General features: G+C 35.6%; 3 protein-coding genes and 1 pseudogene across 5 annotated transcripts; 3 read left to right on the top strand and 1 right to left on the bottom strand.

Annotated features, from left to right (window-relative positions):
- Nucleotides 1–334: 334 nt before the first annotated feature.
- LOC132174906 (GDSL esterase/lipase At5g55050) lies at nt 335–4,568 on the top strand. The gene is made up of 5 exons (XM_059586652.2): nt 335–641; nt 958–1,097; nt 2,142–2,372; nt 3,180–3,429; nt 4,090–4,568. Exons 1-5 carry the CDS (start codon nt 401–403, stop codon nt 4,308–4,310), a joined length of 1,083 nt encoding a protein of 360 aa, XP_059442635.2. The 5' UTR covers nt 335–400; the 3' UTR covers nt 4,311–4,568.
- On the bottom strand, nt 4,262–22,765 carry MSH5 (MUTS-homolog 5). Of its 3 annotated transcripts, XM_059586649.2 has the most exons (34): nt 22,692–22,765; nt 21,708–21,739; nt 20,818–20,912; nt 20,519–20,599; nt 20,374–20,446; nt 19,523–19,586; nt 19,040–19,194; nt 18,808–18,909; nt 18,629–18,656; nt 18,522–18,553; nt 18,382–18,439; nt 18,011–18,097; nt 17,520–17,576; nt 16,302–16,403; nt 16,132–16,176; nt 15,816–15,893; nt 15,437–15,487; nt 15,262–15,343; nt 14,596–14,669; nt 14,409–14,508; nt 13,864–13,960; nt 13,671–13,760; nt 13,511–13,575; nt 13,325–13,383; nt 7,602–7,678; nt 7,423–7,509; nt 7,059–7,120; nt 6,898–6,959; nt 6,522–6,575; nt 6,338–6,423; nt 5,740–5,771; nt 5,631–5,654; nt 4,997–5,112; nt 4,262–4,896 (listed from the first exon to the last, which is right to left on the bottom strand). In XM_059586649.2, the coding sequence occupies exons 1-34, from the start codon at nt 22,725–22,727 to the stop codon at nt 4,816–4,818; spliced, it is 2,424 nt and encodes an 807-aa protein (XP_059442632.2). In that variant the 5' UTR covers nt 22,728–22,765; the 3' UTR covers nt 4,262–4,815. The 3 variants fall into 3 exon arrangements, with proteins under 3 accessions (XP_059442632.2, XP_088370644.1, XP_088370645.1); XM_088514518.1 differs by having other exon boundaries at nt 18,522–18,656; XM_088514519.1 differs by lacking the exon at nt 22,692–22,765 and having other exon boundaries at nt 21,708–21,784.
- Nucleotides 8,748–10,015, top strand: LOC148586688 (uncharacterized). Its single transcript, XM_088514091.1, has 2 exons — nt 8,748–9,717; nt 9,954–10,015. Exons 1-2 carry the CDS (start codon nt 8,748–8,750, stop codon nt 9,989–9,991), a joined length of 1,008 nt encoding a protein of 335 aa, XP_088370217.1. The 3' UTR covers nt 9,992–10,015.
- On the top strand, nt 12,032–13,271 carry LOC148586687 (secreted RxLR effector protein 161 pseudogene; annotated as a pseudogene).
- Nucleotides 22,766–24,682: the final 1,917 nt, after the last annotated feature.

Genomic DNA, 24,682 nt, shown 5'->3' with positions numbered 1-24,682 from the left:
TCACTTGTCACCAGTCACTGAAACCAAATAACCTAAGCTATACTTTAAATGCACCTTAAAATTAATAAATTAGGAAAAGTTAAAACAAAGTTCTTAATTTGTGAATATTGCCGGAGTATTTCTGCTGCCGCCACTAGATTCCACGCAAGTTGTCTTTGATATGTATTTAATTATTATTATTTTTCAGAACTTTATGCTATAACTCTACTATGTAAAATTTTTTTACTCAGTAAAATTTTTAAATTTTCGTTCAAAAAATTATCTTTCTTTTCACACTAAAAACTCTCGATGTCATCCATTTGTTCCCTCTATAAAACCCAACCCCACCCTTCCCTGCCACATCCTCTATCTCTATTCCCACCACATTTTGAGAGAGAGAGTTCTTGCTAGGACTCCTGCAATGGCGCCTTCCAATGTTTTTGCTGCGAGTTTCTTCCTCTTTCTCTCGAGCTTGAATTTGTTGGAGGCTCAGATGGTCCCAGCCATGTTTGTATTTGGAGACTCTCTTGTAGATGTGGGCAATAACAACTACTTAAAGCTTTCACTTGCCAAAGCAGATTTTCCCCACAATGGCGTCGACTTCCCCACCAAAAAACCAACAGGGAGGTTTACCAACGGCAAGAACGCGGCGGACTTCCTCGGTACGTACGTTAATCCAAACAAAGTTTTTTTTGGGTAATTGAAATTACAAAAGCAAAAGAGACCACAAGTTGACAAGATTCTTAAAGTCAACTTTTTTTGGTACCTAAAAGATTTTAGTATTCATGTGATTACATGATCTTTACAACTAGAAGAACCTTTTCGTGTCTGTCGTTAACTCTTTAATTCACCTACTTTTTCACGTTATAAAGTTTGAACCAGGAAGAATACAATGGACAGGGAACCACATATATATATATGCTAATTAATGTCAATTTCATTGATATTATTATTATTGTTTATACAATTATTGGGCAGCTGAGAAAGTGGGGCTGCCAACTTCACCACCATATCTATCCCTGCTGTCAAGCTCCAACAAGAATAACGCATCGTTTCTAACTGGTGTTAGCTTCGCATCCGGAGGTGCAGGAATCTTTGATGGCACGGACGAACGTTATGTAAGTGGAAGTACAACTTCTTCTCCTTTTTACTTGAAAAATGATTCATGTAGTTTTAATTTCCAAGACCTTTTTCTAAAACTTTGATTCCAAACTGATGTGCCACGTTGCATAACCTGAGTTTGGTACAATTTTTTTAGAAAAGTCTTGAAAAATCTATCATTTTTCTAATTTTTAACTTTTTTTGTGCACCACCACACGGCCACACCATTTTTTTTTTTTTGACATGTCCGCACAAGAGGGGAGAAGGAAATTTGAACTAGTGATCTTCACTTCATTAAATGTGATCCTAACCGATTGAGCTACCTCTTGAGGACGGCCCGCACCATTTTTCTTTATATAACAATCCCCTTTCTCATAATTGACTTTTAGAATAATTAATGAGGGCTAATTAATATTCTTCTGATTTTTTTTTAATTTTTTTTTTTTTTTTAATTTTAGGTGAATATTATTTTCTAAAAAAAAAGTGGTTCTTATTTCTTTCGTCTAATTTTTAGAAAATACTATCTACTTAGGACTCGGAGAACCCGTATTCTTTATTATTATTCTTATCGATATATGCTTCTCTCGTACTAATTAAAAAATTATATGATTCTTTCATCTTAAGGATAAGAGAATGCTAGGTATTCTCTTAGTCTTAAGTTGATATTATTTTCTTAAAAAACAAAAAAGAAACTGGTCATTATTTCTTTCACCAGGTTTTTAAAAAATAATATTCACCTAAGACTAGGAGAACAACAGAAGAATACCTAGCATTTCCTAAAAGGGATATATGACAATTTTATGAATTGTATTCGATGCAATTAATATTCTCTAACCATGTTTTGAAAAAAATTTAAGTCCTCAATTAAAAAAAAAAAAAAAAAAACTCGAATCTGATTTGGTTGAAAACGTTTGTCTTTTATAACAATTGGGATTTAACAAAGTGGCCCATTTACACAAAGCAATTAACCAACTTAGCCTAAGGTAAAAACAAAGGAGAATGAGAATTACCCCAAGCTAACGATCGAGTTGTTTTTGTGTGTGTATTACTTGTACGTCCAGCGTCAATCACTACCTTTGACGAAACAAGTAGACTACTTTTCAGCGGTGTGCGAGGACTTGAAGAAAAAGGTTGGATCCTCTGGTGCACAAAAGCTTTTATCCAAATCTCTTGTCGCCGTTGTGATTGGAAGCAACGATATCTTCGGTTACTACGACTCTGATCTCCACAAGAATAGTACCCCACAGCAGTACGTCGACTCGATGGCTCTTGCACTAAAAGGACAATTAAAGGTAATATCGAAAGTATTTACTTTTGTTTATAATTATTATTAAAATATTAATTAAATTCATGATTCTTTCCTATCAGGCTATATATCAGCTAAATTTTTGTAGATAATTAGCAATTAAACAAGTATCAAAGTAGGAATTTTAAATTTGACATTGACACTATAATTTACCTAATTTTAATTAAATATTTTACGTTTTAACCTTTTTCATTCCAAGCCGAATAATCATTCAACTGGCATGAAGCTCCTCAATTAGAAGAATCCAAGATAACAAAGCTTTTGGCATAGATTGAATAAAACTATTCACCACCCTTTTATCATATCTCAACGCTTAGATTTTTTTTATTTTATTTTATTTTTTTTAACAATGATTGACCTAAGGGCTAATTGATAGTACATGTTAGCACTAATACAATAAAAGTTTGGTGTATAGCACTTCTCTTTGGCATAAAGTAATATTATACACTGCACTTTTATCTCATCATATTCAGGAATGGAACCGTGTATAGACCAAAGGACCCCATTGGTTTTCAATTTTTCTTTTATTTTTAAATTAAGTTAAATATATGTATTTTTAGCCTTAAAAACGAAGCCTGACCTATATCAAAAGTAAGTTTGACCCCTCATTCATACTTTGGCCCCTTCAGGTAAAAAATCTTGATTCTGTTCCTAATCATATCGACTTGATACCGCCAATCAACCCTTGAATCTTCATTACAAATAGCTAAATTTTTTCATGTGTAAGTCATGGATACAATGAATTTCAATTTTAAATGACTGGCTCACCATTTTTATTTTGAATTTTTGACAGCGTATACACAATTACGGTACACGTAAATTTGTGATTGCGGGTGTTGGGGCAATCGGGTGCTGCCCGTCGCAGAGGAATAAGAACAAGACGGAAGAATGTAATGAAGAAACAAATAACTTGTCAGTTAAATACAATGTAGCCCTTACCTCAATGTTGCAGGGATTGAAATCAGAGCTCAAGGACATCAACTACTCTTACATCAATACCTACAGCGTCTTGCAAAACTTCATACAGAAACCATCAACTTATGGTAAACTACTTTTTCTTCTGACAAAATTAAGAGCAAAAAGATATGGTGTGCAAAATTATTTCCTTTTCTCAGATTTGTTCCGAAAATATTCATGTTTGGTTAATTCTTAGTATAGCATATTTGATAACTTACCTTTTAAAGTTTGAAAAATATATGCGCATCAAAAACTGATCACCCCAGCAAAGATCAGTTTTTCATATTGTAAAGTAGACTTATCTTCAAATCCAAAAGTTTGGAAAACTACATTTACCTGTCTCTAACTATCACTCTATTTGTAATCACTTCCAAATGTTTCAATTTTTACAATGGAGCAATGTCACTTTTCCGCAACCCAAAATGACAAAAATACCCCCAATCTACCTTTTTTTTTTTAGAGGGGGGGGGGGTTCATTTTTTTAGAGGGGGGGGGGGGGGGGGGGGGTTCATTTTGGGCGTGGAAGAGGGACTGCATCCCAGTGGTAAATTGGAAAATATTGTAAAAAATTAAAACATTGGGGGAGTACATTACAAATAGGGGTAGTTAGAAGGGGTAAATATAGGTTTTCCCAAAAGTTTTCTGTCCATATTCATGATTTCTCTTTCTTTATTCCTACATTTGTTCCTTTTCCTGTTAGACTTATTATAAGAATGGTTATGAACCTAGTTTCTATTTCAATTCAGGATTTACAGAGGTTAAAGCTGCATGTTGTGGGCTAGGGAACCTTAATGCCAAAGTTGCTTGCCTGCCAATTGCGACCTATTGCTCCAACAGAAGAGATCACGTCTTCTGGGACCTATACCATCCTACAGAGGCTGCTCATCGCATTATTGCTGATAACATTTTTGATGGCCCTTCACAATACACATTTCCGTTGAATGTGAGACAGCTAGTTGCAGTTTAGAATCAACATTACACAGCCCTGCCAAATGCTACCTTCGTAATGCAGAAGCGTTTACAAAATTCGTCACCAAGATGTCGTATCTGTGCGTGCAAAGAGAGAGTTATACCATATCGTGTAGCGTAGCAGAAGAAAAGAAATCTGTAAAAGAAAAATGAGAGCTTAAAAAACTACTGTTACTATTTTAAGTTCAACATATTTCAGGATACAATTGTAGCCAAAATCCAAAAGCAATTAGAGGCAATGACACGCGTTAGGACATGTGCAGCTCTCTCTTCCTCTTCTTTATTTTCATTAATCTGCAATCTTTGTTACAGCCAGAAAATAAAAACCACAATGATAGTCTATTTCCTATGTCTAGATTTACCATGTGATATGTAAACTAAACCCGAAAAATTTCCTGCAGAAAATCAAACCAAGAGAACATATATGTAGAATATGATAACATGGATTGTTGTTATTGTTGAGAATATAATAGTGGAAAAGGATACCTTCAATATCCCTAGGACTAAGATGGAAATATATCCTGAAAGAAAAGCTTGAGGTCCCCACTGGAAACATCAAACGCCAACATCTTATCCACTGCATCCTGCATTTAGCTCCAAAATGGGAAAAAAGAATGGTACATTTAAGAACCGGAACACAGGAAATTCCATGTCATATGTGAGATTTATCCCTTGAGTTAACACCTTGTATTGCTGATCTCGAGCTGATATATTCTCGTTGCACAATCGCTCAACATGTTTATCATTTTCAATAGCATCCAATACAAATGCTGCTCTCTTTATGACTTCATCAGGGACACCTACATAATCAATGCAATCAGTTTCATCAGAAAATTGAAAGCTGTCAGAGAAGCAGCCCCTAGAAGACCTTTGTTTTATTGCTTCTCTTTTCAGAGTAAATGGGGTTATGTTTATAAAAGATTAATCACTCTTATCTGGATGAGGTTGTTAATACCATATTCATGTTCAAAAGCAAGATTTTAGTTCTAATTCCATCTCACAGGTATCAGAAATTCCAGAAATGTTTTATTTGCATATATCTAAAAACAACACTCGTGTCTCTAATCACCTACAAGAAGTACTCCAGAGTTCGTTGAGAGCCACCAACCCCCACCGCACACCTCAAACAAAAAGGAAAAAAGAAAAAACACGTGAAAGAAAATGGGTCTATATAGCTAGATTTTGAAACCATGTTTTGCATTTACCCATGCAATAACATACAGAAGAATGCAAAAACCAGAAGAAAGCAAAGAATTTCCCCTTTTTGTTTTTGAGAGCCCTGAATATAATTTAACTTCCAGCAATGTCTCAGATGTACCAGCAAGTAGCGCACAATGCAGCCCTGTGGGATGAAAACTGGAATGAATGATCTCCCATAATAATTTTCAACACGAATCCCCAACTTAGAGAAGCAATTATGTACTCACCATAGCTAAGAAGTGCATGTCCGGGAACAAGTCTGCAAGCAATAAAAAATTGAAGATTACAGAAATATAGCACTTTAAGTGCAATACCCAATGAGAAATTATAATATATGCATTGTACAAAGAAGGCGGAATCACAAAGATTACATACATTATGATTCCTAAATCCAGAATGGAGACTAAATCACAAGATTCAACTCATTTGACTGATGAACCATAATGATCCATCTGCCTTGAAACTAAAACAACTAGATCATGCTATCCAAAACTGCACATACCACATTTGAGTAAATGGCAACATACGGATGCATGCTGAGCAGTCAGTGAACACAATGGAACATTTTTTTGGGATAATTGAATTTAACAATTTCTGTTGCTGCATCTGTTGTGATGCCAATTATTTCCAGTAAAAATATTCCAAAGGAAAAAGAAATGGTTTCCAAAAATATTTACCGGAAAAGCAATTGCTCACCAGAAGAAATAGAGGCTCAAATAAATAACTTTGGTAACAAATGAAGAAACTCCACCACCTCAACTCTATAATGAAAACTACCATATAATGGTCATGAGTATTACAATGTAGAGAACAATAAAAACATACCGATATAAAAATACAATGTCGTCAATATTTGTAGAACTGTTGTCAGGCCTCAGCACACTCATGGTGTAAAATTTGATCATCTCAGACTGAAATTTGTGAAAACAAAAAGGATATATCAACACTTCATGATGTCCACACCGTGCAAGTGCGAATATCTGAGGTAATGAATCTACAAAATCATAACCTCCAGAAGGCAACCCTTATCAAATAACTCTGCGAAATGGGTGCACACCAGAACCTGCAAGATAATATAGCATAGTTGAATTGAAGCAGATGCAGTGCATGCTCAATTTTTGCGAGAAATTTTTACTAGTTTAATCGCTCTTGCATGGTAATTTGATTCAATTGCTTGGGAAAATAGGAATGAACAAAAAAGATCTAAACAAGTACCAGAAACACTATGGGAAATGGTTTAGTCGTTTTAAAAAATGGTCTAGAGACAGTAAAAAGAAATAATTTCAGCAAAAGGATCTTACAAATTTTGAGGACAGTAAAAAATAGAAAAGATCCAATCACTATTAGAATGCTATTTGTATGGCAGGAAGAGAAGAACCTCCAACCTTCGGGGGGTCATCACAAGTGACAAAGTGATTTATGGTTCCACCTAGCAGACCAATGCCATCTGAAATAATATATGCAGAGCATGATATCTGCAATGCTCAAGTTACTATAGACATAGCATAGCCAAGGTGTAAAAAGCTTATCTCTTGCAGAGACTAACCTTCCGTAAGAGTACCTTTACCAAATTCATCCAATAGACACAAAGATCGTGAAGTTGCTTGCCTGTAGAATTTTTTAACATGAATAATATAGAAAGGAATCAGAACAAAAAGTATTGTTCTTTTATGAAATAATACTCCTAAAATGGAAGATCCCCTCTTTTTGACCATTTAAGAACTCTTATAACTTGGGCAGTTTGAATTACATCCTCATTTTATGGAACATGTAAACTTAGCAGCCAAAAGATGGTTTACGACACACTTCAAGAGTCCAAAAAACCAAGAAACATGATATGCAAATGTTGTAATCTACGACCATTTGTTTATTAGTTTAAAGCTATCCTAGCTACACTCATTCTGGTATACCTTAGCATCATCCCAACTTGATGAAGATCAATCATAAATGTTGATTGTTCAGCAGTCATAAGTTTGCTTCCCGTTGCGCAGAATATCCTGTTAGCATAGGGCTGTGGTTGGTACAACCAAAGGCACATTATTGTATAACTGCTGTTCCAAGAAAGATGTTGGACGTATTGAGGTCTCACCTATCAGTCAAACCCACAGTTGCAGCATCTGCCGGAACGAAACTTCCAATGTGGGAAAGGAAAACGATTAAAGCTACCTGGAAAATGAATTGTCACTATGCTTTAATTCATGATAAATTGTACAGTACAGGTACAACGTTAACATCCAATGCCCCACCTATGTGACAAAGAAACATGATACATATCAACAAGGTCACCTCAAAATAAATCTAAGTTCAATGCAGTTATCAACACCCAATATGGCTTATGACGCATAATATGCAGGTGTCTCAGGCACAAGAATTAGGATACTAGTTGTTAGATGAGCATATTAGGGTTAATATATTATATGGGGTATTTTGGTCTTTGTACTCAATGTTACATTAGATATATATATATATATATATGAAGTATGAGAGGAGAAGGCTACGTGAAAAATAACACAGCCTCTTCTTTCTTCTCTTTACATGCAAACCCTAAATTCCTCTAACATGGTATCAGAGCCATAACTATTGACTGCATCTCTCACCCCGCTTCTTCCTCCCTTCTTTATTAATATATTTTTTTTTACCCGAATCCTAGTTTTCTCCTACTGCGCGTGGAATTGTGAGACGTGGGCTTCATGCCCGCGAATAGTGATTGGGGATAGATGGTCGCCGGTGTGGTTTGTGGTGTATTTACGGTCTAGTCTGTGGTTGTTGGTGAAGTATATGGCTGCCGGCAGGTTACAGTGATGATCGGCAGAAACTGGGTTGTCGTTGAAGTGTGGTCGTCGACTGAGTCTGTGGTGGTTTGCCGACGTGTTCTGTGGTAGTCGCTTGGGTCTGTCGCTGTGGGTTTTGGTATCACCGGTGAGGTCTGTCAAACACCGGCGTGTTTCAGTGTATTTCCGGCGAGTTTCCGGCAAGTTTCCGGCGAGCCTCCGGTAAGTCTCCGGCGCAGGTCCCTGTTTGGCTTAGCTTCTAGTTTTGGTCCTTCCAGTGGGATTTCCGGCGTGGTCTGCCTGTCCCCGACGAGTTTCGACGGTCTCCGGCGAGTCTCCGGCGAACCTCCGGCGAGTTTCTGGTTTTGGATTTTTTTTTCTCCCATTCCTTTTAAGTGGTTGTTACAGTTCCTATTATTTTTTTTTGTATTTCTGTGGAGTCTGGCTTCTTTGTTGTTGAGATTATGGCCTCTAAACTTGAAACTTCCTTTGTTAATGCTCCTATGACTCTTGTGAAGCTCAATGGCAAGAATTATATTTATTGGGCAAGGTCTGTTGAAGTTTTTCTCATTGGATCTTCATGCATCTACTTGCCTAGTGCCAAGGACATTTGGGATCATCTTAGTCACATGTACTCTGGAACTGGGAATATTACTCGAATTTATGAAGTGTGTAAACAGTATTTTGGACTTGAACAAGGTGATCAAACTGTGGATGAGTACTACAACCAAGTTGTGGCTATTTGCAAGGAGCGAAACTTGTACCAACCGCTCTCTAAGGACCTGAAGAAAATGGAACAGCAACGTCAAGATGTGGATGTGGTTCGGTTTCTTCTTGGCTTGAAACCTGAGTTTGAGTCGGTTCGTGCGCAGATTTTGGGGGGTTCTACACTTCCCTCACTTCCTGAAGTCTTTTCTCGGATTCAGCGTGCTACTCTTACTGATCGTAGCTCTCAGATAAGTTCTGAGCGTACTAGTGAGCGTGCTGCCTTTATTGCTGCCCGTGGAAGTTATGGTAGTTCTCGTGGGGGACGGGGTGGTCATGGTGGTCGTGGTTTTCGTGGTGGACGTGATTCTCGAGGCGGAGGTCGCATTGGAGGTCGTGGGCCTCGCAAATGCACTCATTGTGGTCGTACTAATCATTCTGTGGATTTTTGTTGGGATTTACATGGCACCCCATCTGGGTTGGCCAATCAGGTTGCTTCTCATGCTGATTTCCCAGCTCCATCTGGACCACCTGTTAGCTCGAGCTCACACTTCGAGAATGATTTGATCTCCATTCCGAAAGATGAGTATGCTCAGTTCTTAACCCATAAGCGGGCTTCTACCTCTTCCACTGCTACTCTTGCTCAGTCAGGTACTGCATCTCACTGTCTTTTATCCTCCACTCGCGACTCTTGGATTATTGATTCTGGCGCCAATGAGCATATGACTGGTTCGTCCACTTCTCTCTCTGATTATCGTCCTGTTGATACACCCCACAGTGTCACCCTAGCTAATGGTTCCCTCTCCACCGTAGCCGGCTCTGGCCATACCCATTTGAGTCCAGATATTGAGTTGCTTTCTGTTCTACACGTTCCTGGTTTTCCTTTTAATTTGTTATCCATTAGTAAAATTACCAAAGCTCTTAATTGTTCTGTCAGTTTTTACCCTTCTTTGTGCATTTTTCAGGATCTCAAGACGAGGAGGATGATTGGTATGGGGCATGAAGTTGGTGGCTTATATTATCTGGATCTTGCACCTTCATTTTCCTCATGTGCTTTACAGTTGTCAACCTCAGCTCTTCAGTGGCATTGTCGTCTTGGTCATCCTTCCCTTCCTACATTGAAACATCAAGTCCCAAGTCTTCGAAACGAGTTGTCCATGTCTTGCGAAGCTTGTCAGCTTAGTAAGCACCGTCGTGTTTCTTTTCCGTCAAGAGTTGTTAGTCGTGTTTCACATCCTTTTGAGTTAGTTCATTCTGATGTATGAGGTCCAATGAATATTGCATCCAATAAATTTCATTATTTTGTGACCTTTGTGGATGATTTTTCCCGTATGACTTGGCTATTTTTAATGAAAAATCGTTCAGAGTTATTTTCTGTTTTCCGGATTTTTCGTAATATGATTAAGACTCAATTTACTAAGAAAATTCGTATTTTGCGTTCTGATAATGCCAAAGAATACACATCTAGTTCTTTTGCCTCTTATTTGTCTGATAAAGGCATTATCCATCAAACATCATGTGCTCACACTCCACAACAAAATGGAGTGGCTGAACGCAAGAATCGTCATTTATTGGATGTTGCACGTTGTCTCTTATTTCATATGCATGTCCCCAAACATTTTTGGAGTGACGCTATTCTTACTGCTTGTTACCTCATTAATCGAATGCCCTCCTCGGTCTTAGATGGCGCTTCTCCTCATTCTCTGTTATACTGTTCTTCACCCCCATTTGCCTTACCACTTAGGGTTTTTGGGTGTGTTTGTTATGTTCATAATTTAGGTCCTGGTTATGATAAACTTGATCCTCGTTCTACCAAATGTGTCTTTCTTGGTTATTCCCCAACTCAGAAAGGATATCGTTGTTATAGTCCTGTTCTTCGCCGCTACTTTACTAGCGCCGATGTCACCTTTGTTGAGTCTCTTTCCTATTTTCCTGTTGATGCGTCTTTTGGAGCGTCTACTCTTGAGCCTGATGTCGCGTCTGTTCCGCTGCCTGTTCCATATCTCTCTAAGTCTGTCATGTTGCCTCCACCTTCACCTGCTCCTCTCCAGGTTTATACACGTCGGCCACGACCATCAGCTCCTGCACCTCCACCATCATCCTCCCCGTCTTCGGATCCACTGGCACCTGCATCTGATTCCTTGCCCATTGCCCTACGGAAAGGTACACGTTCTTGCACTACTAAACATCCTATCAGTCAGTTTGTATCCACTAGTTCTTTATCTCCTTCCCATTTTTGCTTTATTTCCCATCTTTCCACTGTTTCCACCCCAAAGACAGTGCAGGATGCCTTATCTGACTCTGGTTGGAGGCAAGCTATGGAATTGGAAATGAAGGCCTTACATCAAAGTGGTACGTGGGAACTTGTTCCATTACCCCCTGCTAAGAAGACTGTTGGTTGCAAATGGGTATACACGGTTAAGTTTAATCCTGATGGTTCTGTTGAACGGTTGAAAGCTCGTTTGGTTGCTAAGGGTTATACACAGACATATGGTATTGATTATGATGAGACGTTTTCTCCAGTTGCCAAAATCTCTTCCGTTCGTATTCTTATTTCTTTGGCTGCTAATCTTAATTGGCCCTTATTTCAGTTGGACGTCAAAAATGCCTTTTTACATGGGGATTTACATGAGGAAGTTTATATGGAGCAACCACCTGGGTTTGTTGCTTAGGGGGAGTATCGGAGTTGTGTTTGTAAGTTAAAGAAGGCTTTGTATGGTCTCAAGCAATCTCCACGGGCATGGTTTGGGAAGTTCTCTGAGGCCGTTATGGAGTTTGGTCTTCAGCGTTGTCAGACAGATCATTCAGTATTTCACTTGCATACAAATGCAGGCTACATTCTTCTTGTGGTATATGTGGATGACATTGTGATTACAGGGGATGATTCAGGAGGTATCGCTCGATTGAAACTGTTTTTACAGCAGAAGTTTCATACTAAAGATTTGGGAAAACTCAGATATTTCTTGGGGATTGAAGTTGCTAGATCCCGAAAGGGTATCAATTTATCTCAAAGAAAATATGCACTTGATTTGTTAGAAGAGACAGGTCTCTTGGGTGCTCGTCCTGTTGACACTCCAATGGATCCTAATCAGAAATTAGTAAAAGATGAAGGAGAATTATTTGAAGATCCTAGTAGGTATCGTCGTTTGGTTGGAAAGTTGAATTATCTCACTATTACTAGGCCAGACATTTCATATGCAGTTGGTGTTGTTAGTCAATTCTTGGAGGCTCCTAGAGTTTTACATTGGGAAGCTGTTACTCGTATTATTCGATATTTGAAAGGAGCTCCTGGCCTTGGGATATTGTATAGACCGAATGGACACCTCCGGGTAGAAGGGTTTACTGATGCAGATTGGGCAGGTTCCCTCCCAGATAGGCGATCTACTACAGGGTATTGCACATTCTTGGGTGGTAATCTGGTGACGTGGAAAAGTAAGAAACAAACGGTGGTGGCACGGTCGAGTGCTGAGGCAGAATACAGGGCAATGTCTAATACTGCTAGTGAATTGACGTGGTTACAACATTTCCTACAGGAGATTGGATTCACTGCTCCTACTCCTATCCCATTATTTTGTGACAATCAAGCCGCTATACATATTGCATCTAACTCTGTTTTTCATGAAAGAACTAAGCATATTGAGGTCGATTGTCACTTTGTTCGAGATAAGATACTCAGCAGAGATATATCTACACCATTTGTGAAGTCTGAAGATCAACTAGCTGATATGTTTACAAAGTCTTTGTGTCAAAAGAAGTTAGAGTTTATTTGTTCCAAGCTGGGCTTATATGATATATATGCTCCAGCTTGAGGGGGAGTGTTAGATGAGCATATTAGGGTTAATATATTATATGGGGTATTTTGGTCTTTGTACTCAATGTTACATTAGATATATATATATATGAAGTATGAGAGGAGAAGGCTACGTGAAAAATAACACAGCCTCTTCTTTCTTCTCTTTACATGCAAACCCTAAATTCCTCTAACACTAGTAATGGAATGTTATTACATAGATGGCACTAGCTTAGCTAGGCTTAGCTATTAAAGGGATTATAACATGTTAAACAGCCGCAACATTAAAGTAACTCTAGTGAAGGATATTTTAAGAACTATGGATTGTACACCAAAACTAAAGTGCATGTGCAAGCTGTAGATATCATCGTCAAACCAAAATTTACTCTAAAATAGGTTTTCCTAAAGCATAATGAAATTTGTACGCCAAAATAAATGTGCATGAACTCACATGTAAATTCTATCAATAAGATTGACAAAACAATGTAGATAGAGCAAAATCAAGAGTGTATTCTCTCTTCAATGGAAAAAGAATTAATGAATGACCTGCTTTATATAGATACTCTTCCCCGAATAATTAGGACCAGTGATGATATGAATTCTTCCTGAAGCAACACAATGTTGAAAAATTAACAAGAATAACCAGTATGTTCAGATGGGATGAGGCTTCATTGAACATATTTAATCTGAGATTCATTTTCTGTGCTATTATTGAGTGTATTTTCCATTTACCATCATCAAGAATCTTTGTATCATTGGGAATAAATGTGTCTACTGTCATTTCCTGCAAAACATGTCTGAAAATGGTATAAACTATTTGTTACAAAGCCATTGGTAAATCTCAATTCTCTTAAGGATCACAATAAAAGCAAATAAGCCAGACGGCTCTCACCTTCCATTTTGTATATCAAGCAAGTTTTCTAATGTCAAAGTAGGCCTCACATAATTGTTCTGACGAGCAACAAGTGCCAATGACAAAAAGCTGAAGTAAAACAGTTAATAATAAGTATAAAAAGGAAGAAAAATAAAAGATAGGGGAATGTCATGAGAAATACAGGAGAACTTCTTGTTCGTATGATTCTCACCAATCAAGTTCAGCTGTAAAATTGACAGCCTTAAGCAAATGAGTTGAAAACAGAAGTATATGTGACACCAAATCTCTAGTAATCGCCCTCTCCATATCTTCAAGAATGAACTCAGATAAACAAATAATTTATAAAATAGGTCAGATCAGAACATAATCAAACATTACACTTAAAGCTTGTAAAACAGGGGCTCTGCTACTATTCTTACAGCCTATAATAATCAAATTGTGTATCTTCACCATATCTTCAACAAAGAATTAGAGAAATGAAAATCGTACAAAAGGGATCACATATGAACAAAATCCAATCATAACACTTAGAACTAGAAACACTAGCTCTGTTGCTATTCTTTAAGTCTACTTTAGATATTAATAAGTAGCCACCGAGTGGAGTAGAGCTCTCAGTTTATGAAATTACACACTTGTTCAAAATATTAAAACCCAGACATGATCCTATGTGTATGACAGTAATCAATATAAAACACCAAGAAGCTAAGAATATTTAACAAGAAAGCACAGAACAGAAGAGTATTTTATCTTACATACCTAGGATTTTATGATAGATATCTCCAAGCAGGTTGTCCAATTCTCGTGTCTTTGGGGTACGATAAAAGAATCGTTTTGTCTCCCCATCCAGGTCAGAGAACTATGTTTGAAAGCCATGTTGTCTTAAGTGAAATACATAATAATAACATTAGAGCATTCATTTAAATTAAATGAAGCACCAACTTACTGCAAACTCAAAATCTTGAAGCTGCTCTAGTGTGGTTTCATCAAGTTTTTCTCCCAAAAAGCACATCAAGTATCCTAAACATGAAAAAAAAAAATGACAGGCAACAAGATAAACATCATAGAAAGGCACCCATAGTATCATTTAAAATTGCAGTGTCATATTCCATTATCACAATGGAAATCTTCTGGATCATTATTGCATTATGTAGTATTAATATAGGAACCATATTTGAAGAAAATCAAGAGACCCTAGAGGCTGAGACATTCGGCTAGATTCTAGTTCTGCCCCAGGTTCCCAGTGCATTGAACTACAGAGTGTATCATGAAATGTCCATTTCAATGTCTAATAAAAACTTGATTCTCCGATCATCCTTACATTACTCTCTACAATTTTATAGATGCACTAACAGGAATTTAACAATGTAATGCAACGACTATCATGAGTCAAGTCTCATCATTTAACAACTGAGGGATGATGGACTATATTCAACTTCAAACCAAGCCTACATCATCTACTGACCATCTGATACATGAGGAGTTGCTAGAAAGAAATCAAAGAAAACTAGTATCGAATCTAATGAATATAAAATCAGAGGAAAATACACCAAAATTTTGAATTACCCTTGAAAAATTCTTACGTAAAGTTGCTTCAAACATGAAGACTAACCTATTTGGTTTATGTAAACAATACAAGGATCAAGCTTGTCTTTACATAGAGGAGGAAGTTGTGCACGTTCCAATGATGACAACTGCAAGGCAATGGTATGGTCAAAACAAATTTATTTACGGATTTTATTTCCTCTTACTCTCATTTGATATACAAATTATTGCATAACAGGCACCTGTTCCAGAAATTCTGGTAATTCCTCATATATTTGCCTCAGCTCATCCAACTAGATGACAACAAAATGGTGTGATTTGTCAAGAACAGGCATAATTAAATTTCAGATGTCAGTGAGTTGAAGAGAACTGAAAAGCAATTGATGTGAAGCATGAAAGTTAAAACATTAAAAAAAAATTCCATTTTGATATTGAATAAGATAGCAACGTTCATTAAATTAACCTTAAAAATGAGGAACTACTATGGTGAATACATTCCATTCCAATTGAAGGGTGGATAGATCAAACAAGTTTTATTTTTCATATTTTTTTCCCGAGAAGTAATAAGTTTGGAAGATCCTTATGTTTGGAAAAGACAAGCATGGAAAATTTATGTCTAACCTCATCACAGAAACACTCTTTCACTATTGTCCCATAACCCTTTTCTTTGCTTCTATTGACATCAAGAACACCAATTACCTATTAAGAGACAGTGCCATATGTAAGAATAAGACCAATAAAAGTTTTGGGGGAAGGAAAAGGGGGGGGGGGGGGGGGGGGGGGGGGGGGGCGGGTGGGGTGGAGAGACAGAGAGAGAGCCAGTCTTGTTTACAACTATTGGAAAAGAAGACACTCACACAAGCATTAATACCAACTGTACCTAACTGCAGCAGGTAAGCAAAACAAAGCAAACAGAATATTGAGGATGTAGACTAACCAATTCATAAACGTAAGCCAGATCTGTTGTAATGCATGAAGCAGCCTGCAACAAAGTTACACATGTACAGACACACACAAATTAAATTAGAAAAAAAAAATCAAAAACCATATACGTATACAATAACATAGACCTAACAGAGAATGCAGTTGAAGGAACTAGTTTAATACCTCCTCAACAATGTCCAAGTTGAAGTGCTCCAAATGCTCTCGTAGAGTTTCAGAAATCCCTACTTCAAATATCTTGTTAACATGCAAAAGTGAGCAGACACTCTACAAGAAAAAATAAACTTCTATTTAGAATGTCTATTACATACAAGATCACATTGTTTAAGACCTAAACAAGAAGAAGTAATGCTGTTTTATCAGTAGTTCATATAAAAGATAACATATCTGCAAGTAGTGTTTCTTAAGGCTCAAATATTAGCATCATTCAATGTATGATCAGAAGTGAATACGACACTTAAGATAAGTATATCTTTGCTTCCTAAAGAACACATTTATTAGGTATAGAATAAAACCACCAACTGAAAGTTACCACCGTAGGACACGAAGTAACTCTTATAACATGATATTCTCATACCATTAATAGCCCATGATTTTGGCAATATTACCCAACAATCTTGTAAATTGAGAAGAACCTGTGAACCTAGACTTTACTAGGTTCACCAGAAATTTTAAGCTTCTCTTCTTTTCCTTTGTTTAGTTGGTTATCAGAGAGACAAAAGAAATGAAAGAGGGAGCAAGGTATGGAGCAAAAGTAACCAAAATTTTATTTTCTTTGCTTTTTTTATTTTTTAAATATCCTCTTCTCCATTCATTAGTTATAAAGTAAGCCAACGAGGAAGTTGACAATATATCTAGACAATGATATAGTCATAACAAATGAGACAATTTAAATCTTGTTCATTAATAAGAGGCGTGACTCATGGGATTATTTGCAAGCTTTGAAGTAAACAGAGAGCAAAATGTTTTACTTGTTTCTGCAAAGGCACAAGTTTCTAACAGAGTAACCATCCACAAGAAGGTGGCATGTTTGAGTAAAATGACATGAAAACTCCTTGCCTATCAATGTCTCTATCTTCTTCCTCCTCTTGATAGATGTGAGCACGCATGTTGGGTTCAATAGAGGAACACTTCTCAAATAATTTTATATCATGTCTTTTTTATTCTTCTTCTTTTTTGGTTTGATGGGAGAAGTCCATTGCTTAAAACCAAGCTATAGTCTTTCCAAGGTTTCTCTTCTTTTTCTTTTTTTTTTCTTTTTCTTTTAACCCTAACATCAATAAAGGATACCATCCTACAACTGTCTCTAGATAAATAACTTATATATTCTTGCTAACTGAGAAAGGATTAAGATTTGAAAGCATAACATATTGAGGTACTAACCTTTAGAAAAGCTATCCAGTCGCCACAGGTGCATAGAGAGCTTGGAGAGTTGAATTTCTTCCAGAAAAAAAAATAAAAAAAAAATAAATAAAAAATTTCATAATTCAAGAAATACAGATGCAAATGGGGCACTCTTATATAAAACAATCATTTTTCTAGAGGATAACAATCAGAATTATCATAATGTCAACCAAATATTGATAATTAATGTTTGTCAAACAGAAATTTTTATTAGCGAGTATCCAAGTGTTCTATAGACTGTTAAGGAATAATGCTTCAAGATTAGATAATGCTTCATAATCAATACTGTTAAGGAATAATTATGCAAATAATATATAGATCTTTATAAATTCCTCTGATCTCAGCAACCGATAGACCCTGCTATAATAGTAACTACATCATAGAGCTGTATATCTTTATTTTGGAGGGGCAATAATACAGAATGCTGCACAAGGACAGGAGTAAGTATAAAGAACAGATATTATTAGTACCTTGAGTATGTGGGGAATGTCCTTGACAGACATCAGAGTTTCTCGCAAAGAAGCCATCAGATCTTCAGAGCAAACAAAGAATGATATCTTTATCCCATTAAAGAAAATGAGCTTTAGTTATGTTCAATTACATGCATAGAATTATAATTCTAAAGTTGATCTATTTATCACTTAGGCAAATCATCTTCAATTCTATAGTTTTAAGAACTTATTTTCAGTTCTTATGGGCCACAGACCTGCTGCAAAATCATCTTCAAGCAAGCCTGTTCCATGGTTTTGTCAGATTACATTATTCTTCTTTGGTTCTTTCCTAGATCCATTCAGGTTAGTTAAGCATAGGCAATCCTCACACTTACACAATGAAAGGATACAGCATTGAGACGCCTGTTTAAATTTTCAAGGTCTAGTATAGGCCTCAGGAACCAGCTTCTAAAATGAGAACATATTAAGTTCTTAAATTATAAATAGCATCTCAAATAGTGGCATACAGAACTTCTCTAGTCAAATTTACCTCAAGAGGCGTCTACCCACTGGCGTTACACACTGAATAAAGGAAAAATGAATCATATCAATATGCAAAGATAACAAGAAAATAAAATATAAATAACCTTGACAAACCTTATTCATCATGCCAAAAACAGAGAACCTGCGATTAAAAAATATGTTAGAGATATCATGCAAGGAAAAACATAGAGAGTTATTAAACAATTACCCTTCTTTTGCTCTACTAATGGCCATATGTCTAGGATCTTAGAGATATCATGCAAGGAAAACATAGAGAGTTATTCAACGATTACCCTTCTTTTGCTCTACCAATGCCCATGTGGCTAGGATGTTTGTCTATCTGGAAAATCTGTAATGCCTCATGAGCTGCAGCATCAAGTTTGAGAAAATTGTTTCTAATTTTGGCTATAAAGGAGTACATTGTAGTCCAAGTTTCATCCAGGAATATGTTAATTTGAAATAACTGAATTTGAAAATAAGAAAAAAGAACAATTTACGCATTGATGATAATAGGAAAAAAGATACAATGAGATCTCTATCACAGAATCAATTGTAATTGATGCATGGCCCCGTTCGTTTTGCTCCAGGGTATCCACAATCCTTTCATTTTCTAATATGGCAAGAAGACCCCCACTTGCACGAACTTGAACATCACTTTCCATGTCCATCATAGAACTCAACTGCATTTGATGGAAGAACAAAAGAAGCTTAATGTAGATATCAGGATAAACAAATCTATAAGCTCCAATCATACAGTTACTTTGCAAAGATGGGTTTGCAATCACATGGACTGAGGGAGAAGAAATCCATAATGTTTAATCACATCACTGCAACTTCAAAGTATCAAAAATAGAATCCACACTATATAGAATACAATATTAGAAACATCAGCATTATTAACAAGCAAGAATATATGGTTAGCAATTTGTATTAACTCATCTAAAATTGAAAACACATAGAACGGCATCAACTAGAATTTGTGTGTGAGAGAGTTATTTTCTGACTTACATAACAAATCCTCTCCTTGATGTTTAATCCATCATCCATTCCTGTTACTCGAAGGTATATCAATCTGAAAAATGTCAAAAAAATAAAAAATAAATAAAAAAGAGAGAGGACGCAGCAGGATATAGTGAGGGAGAGAGCATCCTATTACTTAATTTCATAACAACATCACATAGAACAGTTTCAGATAGCACTCCCAATAACAAACATACAAGTAATATTCTCAACCACCTTGATTAAGTAACGAACAGGAAGGGAAGAATGTTGAAATGGATTAATACTTATCAAAACAAAAGCCTGAAGGAGATTTCTAATTAGGCAGTCTAGAAGACTGACAATCATGTGTATCAACTGCAATGAAGGGAGAAAAGAGATATTGGCCTATAGTTTGACAAAAGACATTGCCCTACACATAAGACTTGTATGGTGGAAATGAGTCAAATAGAAACCTTACAGACTTGCTTTTCCTTCTTAAAATAAAGAATTCAGGTATGAAATTCAGTTTTATATCCAGGTGTACAAGTTTGCAACAATTCAGTTTTATGACTAGTCTGTAAACTTGACAGGCAGCACTTGCATTTTATGAGTTAAAGTGAATGCACATCAGTATATAGCGTTTTGACTACCATATTCCATCAGCGTGTAATATCTGAAACATACAACAATATGAAAGAATTATACAACAGCGCTTCTGCCAAGCCTAGAAACAATACTTATCAAATTACTTTGGCTTATTTTAAGAAGGACAATCTGCAAATGCTTTAATTCAGAATCTCTCAGATTAAGTGAAGTTTGATATCTCCAAGATGAGGCCAGCAAAACAGCACTAAACATTTTACCAATGCTTTTTATACCTGTGCCATGCCTGCTCATAGCTGAATATTGAACTTTTCACAAGCTTCACCGTAGGAGCCTCAGTTGTTCCATCTGCACCACCTTAGAGACTAAACAAGGTGCACAGGCATAGTTTATAATGCAACCAGGAGATGAGCAGCATACCACTACGTTGTAAAGCACACAAAAAGGCTTCGTCACTTTTAGTGCTTGTGTAAATGTTCAGGGGCTTAGCTTGATATTTTACTGAATCAATGACACAGCCAAAGAAAATAAAAAAGGCATATGAAGCTATATATGTTAAAAAATAATTACAACAAAAAGATTACAAGGACGCAGATGATTTGAGTGATATGAAACCAACCCAAAATTCTTTTATTTCAATTATTAAAAAACACACTACCAACTGAATGGGGCTAAAAGAAATAGAATCCATTCCAAACAAAGACACTTGAAACTCATACCAAGATCAATCAAGGGAAAATCTGTGCTACCATCTTCCCAAACTTCCAGCGCATGAAGTTGGCAAATACTGGAATCATAATAAGAAACTCCAACTCTGGAACAGAAGTTTTGCAGGGTCATTAATTGTAGGCATAAAATCTTTCTTTCCTCTTTTTCTATATGTTAAAATCCTATTCAATTTCAAGAAAGTATAAAGCACAAGCAAAACCTTTAGCCACATTTACATTTTGCTACTGCATTAGTTCAATCTGGTTCTTTTTTTCTTTTTTTTTTAATTAACTCTATAGCTTCCATTACCGAAGAAAACAAACCAATGCTTCCGGAAAAATGTCCTTTTTTTCTTCACTTCACTGAAAGTTTTATCAAAATTGATAATTAACATAAAGGAAGAAAGCATCTCCAGTTTCTAACATCATTTCACTTTAATGTGAGGTTTTTTATTGTTAAGTTACATTTCCATCTGGAAGGTTATAAACCTATGACCTCACCTTACACATTGTTCTTACAAGGGAAGGAGGTTCCAGTTGAGCTAGAGCTAATTAGCACTTTAATTTGAGTTTCCAAATAAGAGAAAAGGCTGGATGTTTCCATCAGAATTTAACCTTAATAACTCAGTTTAAGCACCTATGCTAATCCAGAATTGTAACAAGTCCCAACAGCAATAACCAGAGTCAACCTACATCTTTCAAAATTGCAGACCATAAATTAAAAAGTTGCTCAAGTATTATACTATATACTCATCAGTATTTCCTGCATGACTATTTTTTGAAGTCTCAAAATCAACTTAATTTTATTAGATATCAATATTCATAACTTCACTGCCAATATAAAATAATTCTTTTTCAATCTATGTAGGAACAGAGGATAAATATAGTAAGAGGAAGCTCACCGATTGCCATGTTGAATGCAAGCCATGTAAACCTGCAAGTAGATCCAAACAAATTGATTGTGTTGGAAAGAAAGCATGCGGACAGTACAGATTTGAGAATATTTACACTATACACTCCTCAGGAGAAGAACTTATATCTCAGATTTAACATTAATTGTAAGTTCTAACACTTTTGTCTAAAATCATTAGAACAGGTAACAGACATTATGTAGATTCACAAACCCCATTATGTTTAATATAAGTTGACATCCTCATGACATGTAATCTCTGTTGTAGTTGCTGTTATAGTTTATTAAGAAATCAATTTACTCTCTCTCTCTCTCTTAGAAAATTTTGAGGCAATTATTATATATACTATTGCAAGTTCTAGCATACTTATTTAATACACAAAACATCAAGATATAAAGAAAGAATAAAAATAACAATAAAGATGCAATCAGCTAAACCAACATTCATAGTCCATCTAGGCCCTTTTTTCTAGATATTGAGCAGGAAATTAAAATAATAATAATAATAAATCAAGGTTATGAATCTTATAGTTTTCCTGCATTCAGAACCTCGGAAAAAATAATTAAATAAAATTTAAAGAATCCTCTCAACTGAGCCTCGTTGGAATGCTTTGACTCGGTCGAGTTCGGTTCAGTTTATACTTCAGAAACGAGAACGGCATAATGCATTACTTGAATAAATTCGTCGTCTCCTCTTTTCTGAGATTTTATCGGCAAACAAACAGAGGGTTTCTAATAACTGGATCTTATACATATCATTAATTAGGACAAGTGAAAACGAAAGTCTACGGAAAACGAAGCTAATAGAGCTATTCGCCTCAGTTTAGATGTATGTTTCAGTTAGTTAGTTCACATTTTGTAAAGATTCCGGAAGCGACTCGGAATTTGGTTTCACTCTATCTTCCTTGGTTTTCTCAGCAACCAAACAGACAGCAAGAAACGCAACAAGTGAGAGGACAAAGTGCCGAAAATGGACCTGAGGCACGGCTTCGGTTTCATCCATTTCCTCCATCTTTGGCGCTCAAATGTGCGCATGCTAGAGAGAGAGAGCTCTGTTATGAATCTTAATAAGCGGGGTATAATAGAATTTATTTGTTTATAAAGAGCGTGGATGAAGCTTCGGTTTAAAATATTTTTTGAAAAACATTTTTGGTATTTTTTAGTGTTATCGAAAATAATAATTAAATTATTATTTTTTTTTTTTTTTGTAAACAAATTAAAAATATTTTTAAGTTTGACTTTAAAAACTTTTTTAGTTTTGTAAAATGATTTCCGATTTTAAATTTTTAAAACTATTTTTCAAGTTTAAATTTTTCTATCTCAAATTGTCGAACCAATGCCATACGGCCCATACTATTATCAAACATCTACCAAAACACCGTGGACCTCAAAAGGTTGCAAGAATTTGCCAACCCTTTTTTGCAGTCACTCATTTTTTGTATGAGCTAAACGCCCCGCCCACCCCCCTCCTCAAAAAAAAAAAATGATGCGAAATATTTTTTGATTTCATTGAAAATATTTTCTAACAAAAAATAGTTTACATCGAAACAAACGGAACCTTCCGTCGTGTAATGCTATAAACTTTTTCACTTCTACTTTTACTCTCTTACACTTTCTCTTATTTAATGATGATTTTTAGAAGAAAAATGTTTGTTCTCAAATATTTTTATTTTTATTTTTATTTTTTATATCTCTAGTTTATCTCCATACAATAAATTTGTAAAGGAAATCAATAAAAGATAATACCAAACACATCTTGAGAATAAACATGTGAGAGTGAGAATTAAAATGATAATTCAAGACCGCTAATACTAATCAAGCATATATAGAGATATTTCATTGCGGAGATTTGAATCTACGCCTTAATATATATCCTAATCACTTTAAAATTTTATTGAGTTATTGTGTTGGCTTGGTTGATTCTTTCTTTTGTGGTTCTTGTATATTTTTTTTTCTCTCTCTAAGTAATGGAACTTTACCCGAAGAAAACGAAAAAGTCATAGCTTTTTTTTTTTTTTTTTTTTTTTTTTTACCAGAAAACGAAAAAGTCATAGTTTAGGCTTTTTAAAAGGTCCTGTAAGGTGGGAAGTGCCCAATCCACCGTATTAGATAGCTATAGAAAAAAAGCCAGCATTGTTGCCCAAGTAAATGACTACATTAAAGTCGAGAATTAAACAAGGGAGGAAAGAGTCCAAGTCGGCTTGGAGGGAGAATAGATCAATATCTTATATCTCTATTGCTCTTAAGTATAAAGAAAGGATTGGTTAAGACAGTTATGTTAATTTTGATGAAAAATTATGAGAACAAAATGTGATATATAATATTTTTATACCTTCAATAATTTTCTTATTTGGCCATTTCTATTCTCCTTACAAGCATGATATCTACGTGACATAAACTGCATTAGTTTAAAAACTAAAATCAAAATTTCATATGAAAAATAATATTATTTGAAAGGGAAAAAATACTCCTAAACTTTGTTGAGTCATGCCTTTGAAAAAAGAAAAAGACAAAAGAAAAAACAACGATTTGGTCCCTTCAAAGTGATGTACATGTAGAAGGAGTCAACTTGATTTGCAAAATCTTCGTGGCATTGATCTTATATTCACGGAAGAGTCAATGAAAAATAAATTTATGATAAAGTTCTTTTTCAAGTTGGGTTGAAAAAATTGTTTTTAAATTAGTCTATTAAAGTGATATATGTTTAAAATTCATGTCAAAGAGATAGTTCAATTGGATGGGACTACGCCTAATAAAACAGATGTCACTAGTTTAAATCTCTCTCACCTTCTTGTGCAGACTTGTAAAAAAAAAAAAAAAATGTAATTGTTATATATATATATATTTTAAAATGAATTAAGACAAAAGTATCCCTTAATTTACACGATTTATGTTTTTGAGCAGTTCCCTATCCCTTTCAACAGAAATTTTGGACCAACGTACCGTGGCGTGCTCCACTATGAGATA

This window comes from Corylus avellana, chromosome 3 (assembly GCF_965113065.1).
Source record: "Corylus avellana chromosome 3, dhCorAvel1.hap1.2, whole genome shotgun sequence".
In the NCBI taxonomy this organism is placed as follows: domain Eukaryota; kingdom Viridiplantae; phylum Streptophyta; class Magnoliopsida; order Fagales; family Betulaceae; genus Corylus; species Corylus avellana.
The sequence above is the reverse complement of the archived record's forward strand: the minus strand, read 5'-3'. Positions and strand labels throughout refer to the sequence as shown.

Bases quoted from the DNA above. Each gene is read 5' to 3' on its own strand.
- LOC132174906 (XM_059586652.2), top strand. From the start codon at position 401: ATGGCGCCTTCCAATGTTTTTGCTGCGAGTTTCTTCCTCTTTCTCTCG. The intron at 642-957 runs GTACGTACGTTA...ATTATTGGGCAG, and splicing joins GAACGCGGCGGACTTCCTCG to CTGAGAAAGTGGGGCTGCCA. The intron at 1,098-2,141 runs GTAAGTGGAAGT...TTGTACGTCCAG, and splicing joins ATGGCACGGACGAACGTTAT to CGTCAATCACTACCTTTGAC.
- LOC148586688 (XM_088514091.1), top strand. From the start codon at position 8,748: ATGGCCTCTAAACTTGAAACTTCCTTTGTTAATGCTCCTATGACTCTT. The intron at 9,718-9,953 runs GTTCGTCCACTT...TGCATTTTTCAG, and splicing joins CGCCAATGAGCATATGACTG to GATCTCAAGACGAGGAGGAT.
- MSH5 (XM_088514518.1), bottom strand. From the start codon at position 22,727: ATGGAGGAAATGGATGAAACCGAAGCCGTGCCTCAG. The intron at 14,670-15,261 runs GTTAGTCTTCAT...TTTCATGTTTAG, and splicing joins TGTTTACATAAACCAAATAG to GATACTTGATGTGCTTTTTG. The intron at 5,113-5,630 runs GTACATCTGAGA...TTGATTATGTAG, and splicing joins GCATTGTGCGCTACTTGCTG to GTGTCCCTGATGAAGTCATA.